Source organism: Heterodontus francisci, chromosome 23 (assembly GCF_036365525.1).
Source record: "Heterodontus francisci isolate sHetFra1 chromosome 23, sHetFra1.hap1, whole genome shotgun sequence".
In the NCBI taxonomy this organism is placed as follows: Eukaryota; Metazoa; Chordata; class Chondrichthyes; order Heterodontiformes; family Heterodontidae; genus Heterodontus; species Heterodontus francisci.
The window spans coordinates 38,271,592-38,284,303 of NC_090393.1; the positions used below are offsets into that span (position 1 = coordinate 38,271,592).

A 12,712-nucleotide genomic window follows, 5' to 3' on the forward strand; every position below is an offset into this window, starting at 1 on the left:
AACTGCTAAGTCTCTTCGACTTGCCACACTTTAGCCCCGCCTTTATGGCTGCCCGCCAGCTCTGGCGAACGCTGGCAACTGACTCCCATGACTTGTGATGAATGTCACAGGACTTCATGTCGCGTTTGCAGATGTCTTTAAAGCGGAGACATGGTCGGTCGGTGGGTCTGATACCAGCGGCGAGCTCGCTGTACAATGTGTCTTTGGGGATCCTGCCCCATCTTCCATGCGGCTCACATGGCCAAGCCATCTCAAGCGCCGCTGACTCAATAGTGTGTATAAGCTGGGGGTGTTGGCCGCCTCGAGGACTTCTGTGTTGGAGATACGGTCCTGCCACCTGATGCCAAGTATTCTCCGGAGGCAGCGAAGATGGAATGAATTGAGACATCGCTCTTGGCTTACATACGTTGTCCAGGGCTCGCTGCATTAGAGCAAGGTACTGAGGACACAGGCTTGATACACTCGGACTTTTGTGTTCCGTGTCAGTGCGCCATTTTCCCACACTCTCTTGGCCAGTCTGGACATAGCAGTGGAAGCCTTTCCCATGCGCTTGTTGATTTCTGCATCGAGAGACAGGTTACTGGTGATAGTTGAGCCTAGGTAGGTGAACTCTTGAACCACTTCCAGAGCTTGGTCGCCAATATTGATGGATGGAGCATTTCTGACGTCCTGTCCCATGATGTTCGTTTTCTTGAGGCTGATGGTTAGGCCAAATTCGTTGCAGGCAGCCGCAAACCTGTCGATGAGACTCTGCAGACACTCTTCAGTGTGAGATGTTAAAGCAGCATCGTCAGCAAAGAGGTGTTCCCTGATGAGGACTTTCCGTACTTTGGTCTTCGCTCTTAGACGGGCAAGGTTGAACAACCTGCCACCTGATCTTGTGTGGAGGAAAATTCCTTCTTCTGAAGACTTGAACGCACGTAAGAGCAGCAGGGAGAAGAAAATCCCAAAAAGTGTGGGTGCGAGAACACAGCCCTGTTTCACGCCACTCAGGATAGGAAAGGGGTCTGATGAGGCACTGCTATGTTGAATTGTGCCTTTCATATTGTCATGGAAAGAGGTGATGATACTTAGTAGCTTTGGTGGACATCCAATCTTATCTAGTAGTCTGAAGAGACCACGTCAGCTGACGAGGTCAAAGGCTTTGGTGAGATCAATGAAAGCAATGTAGAGGGGCATCTGTTGTTCATGGTATTTCTCCTGTATCTGACGAAGGGAGAACAGCATGTCAATGGTCGATCTCTCTGCACGAAAGCCACACTGTGCCTCAGGGTAGATGCGCTCGGCCAGCTTCTGGAGCCTGTTTAAAGCGACTTGAGCAAAGACTTTCCCCACTATGCTGAGCAGGGAGATTACACTGTAGTTGTTGCAGTCACCGTGGTCACCTTTGTTTTTATAGAAGGTGATGATATTGGCATCGCGCATGTCTTGAGGTACTGCTCCCTCGTCCCAGCACAGGCAAAGCAGTTCATGTAGTGCTGAGAGTATAGCAGGCTTGGCACCCTTGATTATTTCAGGGGTAATGCTGTCCTTTGTACTGTTGCAATAAAGATATTGATTTGACCGCATATGTTTTTTGGGTCTCTGCTAGCAACGGAGGGGTGGCATGGGAAGGATGGAATGGCTTGGGATGGGAATGGCATAGGAGGGAGGGGATGGCATCAGAGGAGTGGCATGTGAAGGATGGGATGGCATGGGAGGGAGGGGATGGCATCAGCGTGGTAGCATGGGAAGGATGGAATGACATGGGAGGGAGGAGATGGCATGAGAGGGATGATATGAGTGGAATGGATGAAATGATGGAATTGGAGAAGGAAACTAATTTGATTGAAAATGTTTTGTGGGTCTCTTTGAGTATAAGAATCAAGTTCTATTAAGTTGTATCATTATGCAGATGCTAATGCTCTCTGAGTAGTGAGTCCTTGTTGTTTGAAATGCTCATTGTTATTTCATCAATGAAACACGTTTTCCCAGTTTTTTCTCTTTCTTCTTCCCCATCCCCAATGTTAAGAAGGCACCTACATTATATTTGGTGTCGATCAGCTGGTTCTAGCTCTTGTAAGACAGAGTGATGGCGTTCCCCTTTTGTAATGCATAATGAATGAAATTCAAGTCACATTTACAAGGATAATGCCTGACCTGCTTGGCCTGTTGCTATTTGAACCATCCACTTTCTGTCCCCTTGATAGATGGAGGAGGATATGACATTATCAACACTGAAGTAGTTGCAACACCAGATATTCGAGACTACAGAGTGAGCTATGGTTCTTTGAAACAAGTCTGGGAGATGAACTATCAGGAAGCAGCCATCTACCTGCAGGTATGGAGTCTTTTAATGACAATTGATCATGCTCATATTAAGCTATAAAGAATGAAATACTCAATCGGTATGAAGTATGTATAGGGAAGGGAACTTTTTTAGTTGGCAGTGGTATTGTTGTCTGTTGTGAAATTGACATAACTTTTATCATAAAAGCAAAAATGTTGAGCTCTAATTACAAATAATCCTGGTAATGATGATCTTGCATCTGTTCTGTTCTTGCTGGATTACTTACCTTGACATCCGTGCCATGGGGGTACTAGGTTTTCTGAGGTATGTTAGTTGCAGGCACTGTGCGGCTTTTTTAAATTGCAGGACTATGGAAATTAAAATGCCCTTATAAAATACAATTAATATATAATAAATTGAATGGTAGATTTGGGAGTGTTATCAAATTGAGCACAAGTGACATCTGATTCTTGTACTCCAATTGAAACATTGGGCTGAATTTTATGAGTGTGCCGCGCACTGCGGCAGCGTGCTGTGAAGTTGGCGGCCTTCCGACATGGAAGTGGCGCCGCACAGCCCCCGTGATATTACGCACAGGGGCTCATTTAAATGTCTATGTCATTGGGGGAGGCCGCCACATCCCTGGCAACGGCATGGGGTGCTACTGTGTAGGCACCGGTGCCATTTTTAAAGGACTTCATGCCCTTCGGGATATATTAACATATTTAAAGGTGTTGATATGATTTAAAAAATTAAGAAACATTTAATTTAACATTGAATCCTCTCTCCCACCCCCCACTGAGTCCTCAACACATAAATTGACCTATCCCCCCCAAATATACACTTTTTGAAATTCCTAACTTTTCCCCCTGAACTTCAGTATATGTGACCCTCAACTCCTTCCCACCATTCCCACAACCAATAGGAATAGTTTTCCCTGCTCCCCAGCCCTGATAATTTTATTCCTCCCCCCTCCCTACCAGTATCTTGCCTCAACTCCAACGAAGTTCCAAAGGCGCACGAGTTGCAACCGATTGGCCGTAAAATCGGCGTGGGTCGGTCGCTGTCGGCAGGTAAGTTAATTTGCTTGTTAACTATCCTCATTTTAATATTTTAATGAAGGCCCCGTGGCGGTGGGGTGGGGGGCCGCACCGAGGCCTCGCTGCCGCCGCAAATATCCAGCGGGGCCTTCTCAGCATCATGTGTCGTGGCAGGCCTCTCCCACAAGCATTCTACGGGACCCCCGCCACGACCCACGGTGCCGAGGGGCTGTTAAAATTCATCCCATTTTTCGACTTCTCTTAATTGTTTTGCCCCTACCTCCTTCCTTGTTCTTTTCCGATTTTACCATTGAAGTTTGTAACTTTTACACAGTGGAACAAGTTTTTTTTCTGATATTATTTCAATCGTATGAATAGAAGAGGGGATTTTATAAAATTGTAATGTTTTGATTTTTTTTACTTCAATGTTTGCCTTTTGTTTGTTGAAAATAATGCACCTTGGTAGGTTCTGGTATCTTCATTAAACTGTTGTTATAGTGGGTTAGGCACTGTTGTATTGCCCCTGGCTCCCAGTGCAAGGGTCTCTCACAGCCAGTGGCAACTCCAGAGTAAAATTGATGTACTTTATTGGGTAGTGGTGGCTGGCCTTATAAATTCAGCCAGTTTAACTTGGGCTTGCTGCTGGCTTTGTGAGATCTGTGTTCACTGCAATGTAGAAGCAGTAGAGCTGTGTTAATGCTGCCTGTTGTAACATGCTGAAAAGGTTTGGTTGATTTGCAAAGTCAAGGATCTAAACTTGAGAGCATATTTCAACTTTGAATATGTAAATGGAGTTCATCACCCCTGTAGTTTGGTTTAGTTCAGTAGAGTTGATGTTAAATATCTCCTTTTTAAAATTGTTTTAATATACTGTACTCGTCAGTGCTGAATGGAATTTAAGAATTTTCTTTAGGTTGTGATGGTAACATTTCTGAACACTCCAAGGGCAATTAAAACACAATCAGATGCAGAGTAAGGCTTCCATAATTCTTCCCTAACAATGTGCATTAACTTGAGAATTCCCTGTCGTACAGTCCGAGAGTTCTATTTTATACAGGAATCAACCTTTCGGCTCGTTAGGTGAGATTCAGCCATTAGTTCTGAATTATAGGCAGTTTTTATGCTGCAAACCTATGCCTACTAGAAGCCAGTTGGTGACTTTCCAAGCGCACTTCATTTGGAACCCTTACAAGTATGGAGAATGAGGCTTTGATCTTGGGGCTAAATTCAAACTCAAATCCCAGAGGTAAAAGGATTTTGCCAACCCACACTACCAGAGCAGTTTGTTTCTCCTTCTTTGTTTCTTTTTAACAAAACTGTGAAGTTTTAGTTCACACATTTTCAAAAACAAATAAACAAATAAAAAGCTCTGCAGTTTAATATAACTGACCTTGTATTGTAATCGAACATAAGATAGTAGCACAACAGCATTGATTTAATGTATTCCTGGTGTTGCTGAAATGGACAGGAAAGCCTTTGGCTCAGGAAGTTCTGGTTACAGCCATGCTAAATGTAGTACAAAAAGGCTGCAACTAAGTATGAGATCACTTATTTCTTTTTACCAGAGAGTACTGATTAAATCATAATGTACAGATGATGACCCCAATCACAATTTACAAAAAAGAATGCATTGCATTACAGCTTGTAAAGTAATTGTGCACATCTTCAATAGAGCTGGCAAATGTTTGGCAGTGTTCCATGTAGATTTTAATTTTAATAATGTGTTTTTGTAAGTCATGATTGAAATGATCCAGTCTAAAATCTTGTGTGCTAAACTAGTGTTATCCAGTTTTAATTCATTCAATGGAAATCCTTAAATGTTTTATTGCATTGGCTAGTTCTGTTCAATGTTTTTTTCTTTTACTTTTTTTTGAACAAAACTACTTGCTGTAACAAAGTATTACTCATTATTAACAGTCAGTATATTGCTCTGTATAGAATGACTTGCAGTGCCATTAACCTTTCACTTTGATTTCAGTTATTGATTTTAAGTTGGCAGATTTGTAACAAGATGATGTGCTCATATGTAAAATGTTGAATATAATACACGACACTGTGCAAAAGGTGCAAAGATTATATTGGCAAATGTTAGAAAAATCTATAAATCCTTTTTTAAAAACTGCTTGTGAAAATCAGGCTTCCTGTATAAGATTACAATATATAGTGCAGAGCCCAGAATATGAAGATTCCAAAGGTGCTCGGTATTTGTTGTACAATCATTATTTTTGAAATTAAGCCCCTTACTCTAACAGTGGCTAAGTAACAATATTAAAACAAAAGCTTTGCAATGTCTTTAAGGGTCAAAATGATTAAATTAGTTAATTTAACCCTTTCTTTACAAGTCTTGTTCATCGGGTTTTCATAGTAAAAAATAAGTTGTAACATGCTGTTTACAGGCTGAGGTCTTGAAGGACAAATTTATTTCTCCTCTTGTGCTGCAGGTGGGGAGTGTCACAACTTTTATAGCACCTGGTAATCCTACTAAGATAAGGAGTTACTTAGTCTCTTGCACCCTCAGCAGTAAGAATGTTAAATTGTTTACAGTTTTCTTTTTACTTTGTCACTTTCAGGAGGGAGAAAATAATGACAAGTTCTTCACACATCCAAAAGATCAGAAAGCCCTTGCAGCCTACCTCTTTGTGCACAATCACATATTTTATGTGATGGAGCTAATTTCTGGACTGCTGTTGTTGATACTCTCGCTATGCGAGGCTCCAGCTGTTCCCTCACTCCGACTCGACATTTATGTATGTTTTGTCTTCAATTCTTGTGAGATAATACCTGTTCCTTTTTAGCTTATAATATTTTTCTTCCAAGTATTTGTTGATATATTATGCCTGAATTGCTTGTTCAGGATTGAAGTCTGTGCTGTGCTAGTTAATATGATTCTGTTAATTGATGTGAACAAATTTGGCTTTATATAAAACAATGGACTGTATTGTTACATAATGCATGAGTCCATATCTCTATATGCTGCACCTTTTAAACCTGCTAGGTAATAGGGAATGATGAGAACATGACCTTGTTGTGAAATGAAATGTGATCAGTATAGCAATTGGATTTTTTTAGCACAAAAAGGATGTCACTGAATATGAAACATTCTTGAGTGTCACATGCAGGAAGATATTTCTTTATATTTTATATCAAGGAGGAAAAAAATAGAAATCATACAGAAGGGGAAAAGAGGAAACCAATGAGATTAGGGGAGGAAACTGAAGGAATAGGCAAGAGAAAAGTTTTGAGGAGGTTTTTGAAAGCTGGAGAGCAGTGGTAAGACTGGGATATATTGGGAGGGAGTCCCAGAAGGTAGTGACTGAATGAGAAGCTAGCAGTTTGTAGAACTGAAAGACTGCGGAACAAGGAGTAACTTGTCAGCGTGTTTTTAAGATAAAGACCATTTTGATTACTTTTTGTAATTGTGCACTGGCATTTAGTGATTGTGTGCAGGGACACCTAAATCCCCTTGCTCCTCCACAGTGTCTAGTCTCTGCTTTAAGAGAATATTCAGATTGTCTTTCTTAGATGTAAAGTGGATGACTTCACACTTTCCCAAATTGAATTCCATCTGCCATAGTTTTGCTTACTCACTTATGTCTGTTTATGTCCTTTGCAACATTCTGCTCCCATCAACGCAATTTACTGTGCCTCCTAACTTCATGTAATCTAAAAACTTTAATATACAACTCTGTATTCCTTCATCCAAGTTGATATATATGATGAAAAGCTGAGTCCCAGTACAGATCCCTGGAGAACAGCACTTCTCACATCCCCCCAATTGGAAAATGTTCCATTTAGCCCTCTGCTCTGTCCCCTTCTTCCCAACCATTATCAACCCATACGAACAATGATAGACAGGTAAAGATTCTCTGATCCATTCAACCTGTTCCACTCAATTGAGATACCTTCTGTGTTACAATATATACACTCTCCACCCCATCTGAAATCATGTAATCTCCTGGGGGCGAGGATAAAAAACAGATTGAAAAAAAACAAGCCAATTTGGGTGAAACATATCTGGAAAATTCCTCTCCAGCCTATCTAGGTGATCGAAGTTAGTTCAGGAGCTAACTCTGGCTCTGAATTCCCTGAAGTACCTACCTTTTGTAAGAGATAATGCCCCAACCCCAGAAACAGGTCCAGCTCTCGCTTGAAGGAATCCAGTGAGTCAGCGTCTATTGCATGGGACAGCCTCCGGTTCCAGATTATTTGGGAAAAATACTACTTCCTGAGGTCTAACAAGATCTGGGCTCACAGGACTTAAAGTTGTGACCCCTGGCCCTTCCAAGCCTATTTTATTGGAGCAACCTGTCAATTGGAACACAATCCATTCCCTTAATCTCTTATAAACTTCAATCAGATCACCCCTAAGTCCATGCTCCTCTGAAATGTAGAGACCCAATTCTTTCACGATAACTATGATGCCTTATACTGGAAATTAGTCTAGAAGCCCTCCTCTTGCGCCCTTTCCAAAATCTTCACGTCACTCACCATGTGAGGATACCAAACTGGACACAGTATTCCAAGTGAGACCTGACCAAGGTCTTCTACAAGGATAAAATAGCATGCCTCGTTTTGTACACAATTATTCTATGTATTTGCCCCAACACCCTCTCTGCTCTAGCTCTCACTTCACAGCATTGCTCATGTATCTTTAGAGATGTATCCTCTAGAATACCAATTCCAAAGGGTGGTGCAGGAGCAGTGGGTCCTGGGGGATATATGTGCACAAATATTGAAGGTTGCAGTAATATAAAAGCAAAATACTGTAGATGCTGGAAATACTCAGCAGGTCTAGCAGCATCTGTGGAGAGAGAAGCAAAGTTAATGTTTCAGGTCTGTGACCTAGGTTAGAAAAGAATTGGGTTTTAAGCAAGTGAAGGAGAGGGGGTGGGGGAGAGAACAAAGGGGAAGGTGTTTGATAGGACAGAGGGCAGGAGAGATTAAATAACAAAATTGTCCTGGGACAAAGGCAAAGAGTATGTTAATGCTTGTGGTGAAAGACAAAGCATTAGTCCAGAGCGAGTGTTAATAGCAGAATAATGAGCAGCTCTGATTACATGGTGTAAAAATAAAATATTTTTAAAAAGGCCAGTCATGCTCTGGCGTTATTGAATTCAATGTTCAGTACGCAAGGCTGTAGAGTGTCTAATCGAAAGATCAGGTGTTGCTCCTCGAGCTTGTGTTAATGTTTACTGGAACACTGGAGCTGGCCAAAGACAGAAATGCTGGCATGAGAACGGGTGAGGTGGGGGGAGTGGGGGGTGGCGGTGCAGGGAGGAGTGTTGAAACGGCAAGCAGCCGGAAGCTCAGGGTCATGCTTGTGGACTGAGCGGAAGTGTTCCACAAAGCGGTCACCCAATCTGCGTTTGGTCTCCTCAATGTAGAGGAGACCGCATTGTGAGCAGCGAATACAATATACTAAATTGAAAGAAGTACAAGTAACTCGCTGCTTCACCTGATAGGAGAGTTTGGGGCCTTGAGTAGTGAGGAGAAAGGAGGCAAATGGGCAGGTATTACACCTCCTGCAATTGCATGGAAAGGTGTCGGGGTAATGGAGGAGTGGACCAGGCTGTCGCGGAGGGAATGATCCCTTTGGAACGCTGACAGGGAGGTGAGGGGAAGATGCTTTTGGTGGTGGCATCACGCTGGAGATGGCGGAAATGGCAGAGGATGATCCTCTGGATGTGGAGGCTCATTGGGTGGAAAGTGAGGGCAAGGGGAACCCTGTTGTGGTTCTGGGAGGGTGGGGAAGTGGTGAGGGCAGAAGTGCGGGAAATGGGCCGGACACAGTTGAAGGCCCTGTCAACCACAGTGGGGGGGGAAAAGAAGTCATATCAGAAGCGCTGTTGTGGAAGGTAGCATCAACAGAGCAGATGCATTGGAGACGGAGAAACTGGAAGAATGGAATGGAGTCCTTACAGGAGGGAGGCTATGAGGAAGTGTAGTCGAAGTAGCTGTGGGAGTTGGTGAGCTTTTTATGAATATTAGTGGACAGCCTATCCCCAGAGTTAATGCCCATCACGTACATACAAGTAAGCACAATTAATATACAATTAACACTCACCATCATTACTGTGTAAAACTGACAACAGCTTCTGGTGTCTGCACATGCACAGTTAAACATGGAAATCTGGAAGTTGCCTTCAGTAATACCCTGCTCCTCCACAGCGTGTGCGGTTGCAGTCTTCGCAGATGCAATCAGCACAGAATTAGTGATTTAATGTGAAATTTAACTTTTTATACTAGATAAGTCATGTTGCCCCATGTTCAGTCTTTGTAACACAGCTTCTTTGATGGTGGCATTGATAGGAAATTGCAGTCTGTATTTTGGAATGTCTATGCTTACCATATTGGGAGCTTCTGCATAAGAGCCTGGCTTCTGCTGGTGTTTTGTGTGGAACATTGTGTTCAGAATGGAAACTTGCTGTGAGAGGAAATGGGAGTCCAGTTTCATGTCCTGTAACACTAAGACACCAATCTACAGAATCATGAGAATGTCTAATACCTATCCACCTTGAAATGTCTTTTTTTTATCAAGAAGTTGCTACTTGATTATATATATATATGAAACTGATGTTTGTTTAACTCTTTAGCAGTCTGTTTTGTTTAAAATATTTTATTTTAAACTTGTTTAGGTGCATGCCACATTGGAATTGTTTGCACTTCTCACAGTGGTGTTTGAACTTGGTATGAAGATGAGGTGGTTGGGCTTTCAGACCTTTATTAGGCACAAAAGAACTATGCTGAAAGTAAGTGTTTTTATTTAATATATTGATAGTTTATGAGATATAAAGGCAACATAAGAAAATGAAATGAGCAGGAGTAGATCATCAGCCCTTTGAGCATGCTCCACCAGTTAATAAGATCACAGCTGATTTACATCTACTCCACCTTTCCCCAAGATCCCCATATCCTTTGACTTCCTTAATATCCAAAAATCTGCTGATCCCTGTCTTGAATATAATCAATGACTGAACATCCACAGCTCTCTGGGGTGGAGAATTCCAATGATTCATAACCTGTTGAGTGAAGAAATTTCTCCGCATCTGTGCTTTAAGAGAATGTTCTGATCCGTCTTCTTTAGATCTAAAGTGGATGACCTCCTAAATTGAACTCCATCTGCAAAAGTCCTAAATGTCCAACCCCTTATTGTGAGATTGTGACCCCTAGTTCTAGACTCCCCAGCCAAGGGAAAAATCCTTCCAGCATCTACCCTGCCAAGCCTCTGAAGAATTTTGTATGTTTCAGTGAGATCATCTCTCATTCTTCTAAACTCTCGGGAATAAATGCCTAGTCTACTCAATCTATCCTCATTGGACAATCTCCTCATCCCTGGAATCAGTCTAGTGAACCTTCATTTACTCCCTTTCAGGCAAGTACATCCTTTCTTGGATAAGGATACCAAGCTTGTTCACACTACTCCAGATTTAGTCTCACCAAGGCCCTATATAATTGCAGTTAGACTTCTCCAATCCCTTTTTAGTAAACATGGAAAGATTTATAGCACAGGTGGAGGCCATTCAGCCTATTATGTCCATGGTGGCTAAAAAAGAGCTATCCAGTATAATCCCACCTTCCAGCCCTTTGTCCACACACCTGTCGGCTAAGGCACCTCAAGTGCATATCCAAGTGTTTTTTAAATGCAGTGAGGGTTTATACTACCCTTTCAGGCAGTGAGTTTCAGACTCTACCACCCTCCGGGTTAAAACATTCCTCCTCAACGCCCCTCTAATCCTTCCACCAATTACTTTAAATGTATGCCCCCGGTTATTGACCCCTCTTCCAAGGGAAAAAGTTTCTTCCTAGCCACTCTACCTAGGCCCCTCATAATTTTATACACTTCAATTAAATCTCCCCTTAGCCCTTCTATTCCAAAGAAAACAAAACCAGTCTATCCCGTCTTTTATCTAAAATTCTCCATTCCTGAGCACATCCTTGTAAATCTCTTCTGTATTCTTTTTTGTGTTATCTCATCCTTCCTGTAATGCGGTGACCAGAACTGTACACAGTACTCGAGCTGCATTCTTAACTAGTGTTTTATACACTTCTAGCATTATCTCCCTACTCATACACTCTAGGTCTTGGTCATTAAAGAACAGTATTCCGTGTGCGTTCTTGACCACGTTATTTATCTGTCCTGCCACCTTCAGGGATCTGTAGACATACACTCCAAGGTGTCTCCATTCCTCTACAATTTTCAGAATCCTGCCATTTAGTGAGTATAGCCTTGCCTTGTTTGTCCTCACATTATGAGGTAAATGCATTACCTCACATTTTTCTGGATTGAATTCCATTTACCACTTTTCTGCTCACTTGACCAGTACATTGACCTCGTCCTGCAGTCAATAGCTTTCTTCCTCACAATCAACTAAATGGCCAAATTTCATATCATCTGCAAATTTCTTAATCATCTGCAAATTTCTTAATCATGCCTGCTGCATTTCAATCTAAATTATTGGCATATACCACAAACAGTAAGGGACCCAGTATTGATCCCTGCAGAACTCCACTGGAAACAGCTTATCAGTCACAAAAGCATCCGTCAAACATAACCCTTTGCTTTCTGCCATTGAGCTAATTTTGGATCCAACATGCCACTTTCCCTGGGATCCCATGAGCTTTACATTTACTAATCAGTCTATCATGTACAACCTTGTCAAAAGCCTTGTTGAAATCAATATGGACTACATCAAACGTGCTACCCTCATTTACCTTCCTTGTTACCTCCTCACAAAATTCCATCATGTTAGTCAGACTGTCCTTGATTAGTCTGTGCCTCTCGAAATGACGATTTATACCATCTCTCAGATTTTTTTTCTATAATTTACCCACCACTGAGGCTAGGTTGACGAGCTTGTAATTACTTGGGCTATCCCTTCCACCATTTTTAACAGTACAGCGTTAGCAGTCCTCCAGCACCGTGCTTGTAGCCAGAGAGGTTTGGAAAATGATGGCCAGAGCCTCCCCTATTTCTTCCTTTGCTACCATTTTCAGCGTGGAATGCATTTCTGCATTTTATCTGAGTGTGGTGATCTATCCACTTTCAAGGATGCTAAACACCTTAATATTTGCTCACTCACTCACTTAATATGTTTATCCCATCCAATATTTCAGATTCTTTGGGCTGAATTTTATGAGTCCTGTAAGGACGGGAACAGAGGTGGGGAGCCCACAAAATTGTGAGGGAAGGCAGGGAGCCCTTTGCCTTGCCTTGCCTGCACCCAGAGGGCAGTAAAGGCCCTCAACTGGCCAATTAGTGGCCACTTAAGGGCCTCTTCCTGCCACAATGGGATTTCACGAACGTCAGAGGGACACGCTGCTGAGTGGAGAAAGTGCCAGGTGAGACCTGGCAGCCTCCAAGCGGGCTTGGGGGCGGGGTCCTTCTGGGGGCAATCGATGGCCT

General features: G+C 42.4%; 1 protein-coding gene across 3 annotated transcripts in view; it reads left to right on the forward strand.

The window, feature by feature from the left end:
* tpcn1 (two pore segment channel 1) overlaps nt 1-12,712 on the forward strand; it is a 149,656-nt gene that overhangs the window by 46,569 nt on the left and 90,375 nt on the right. For all 3 annotated transcript variants that reach the window (XM_068055114.1, XM_068055116.1, XM_068055117.1), the window contains exons 2-4: nt 2,190-2,320; nt 5,880-6,056; nt 9,945-10,058. In XM_068055114.1, the coding sequence (XP_067911215.1) occupies nt 2,190-2,320; nt 5,880-6,056; nt 9,945-10,058 (422 nt within the window). The remainder of the gene's footprint in view (nt 1-2,189; nt 2,321-5,879; nt 6,057-9,944; nt 10,059-12,712) is intronic.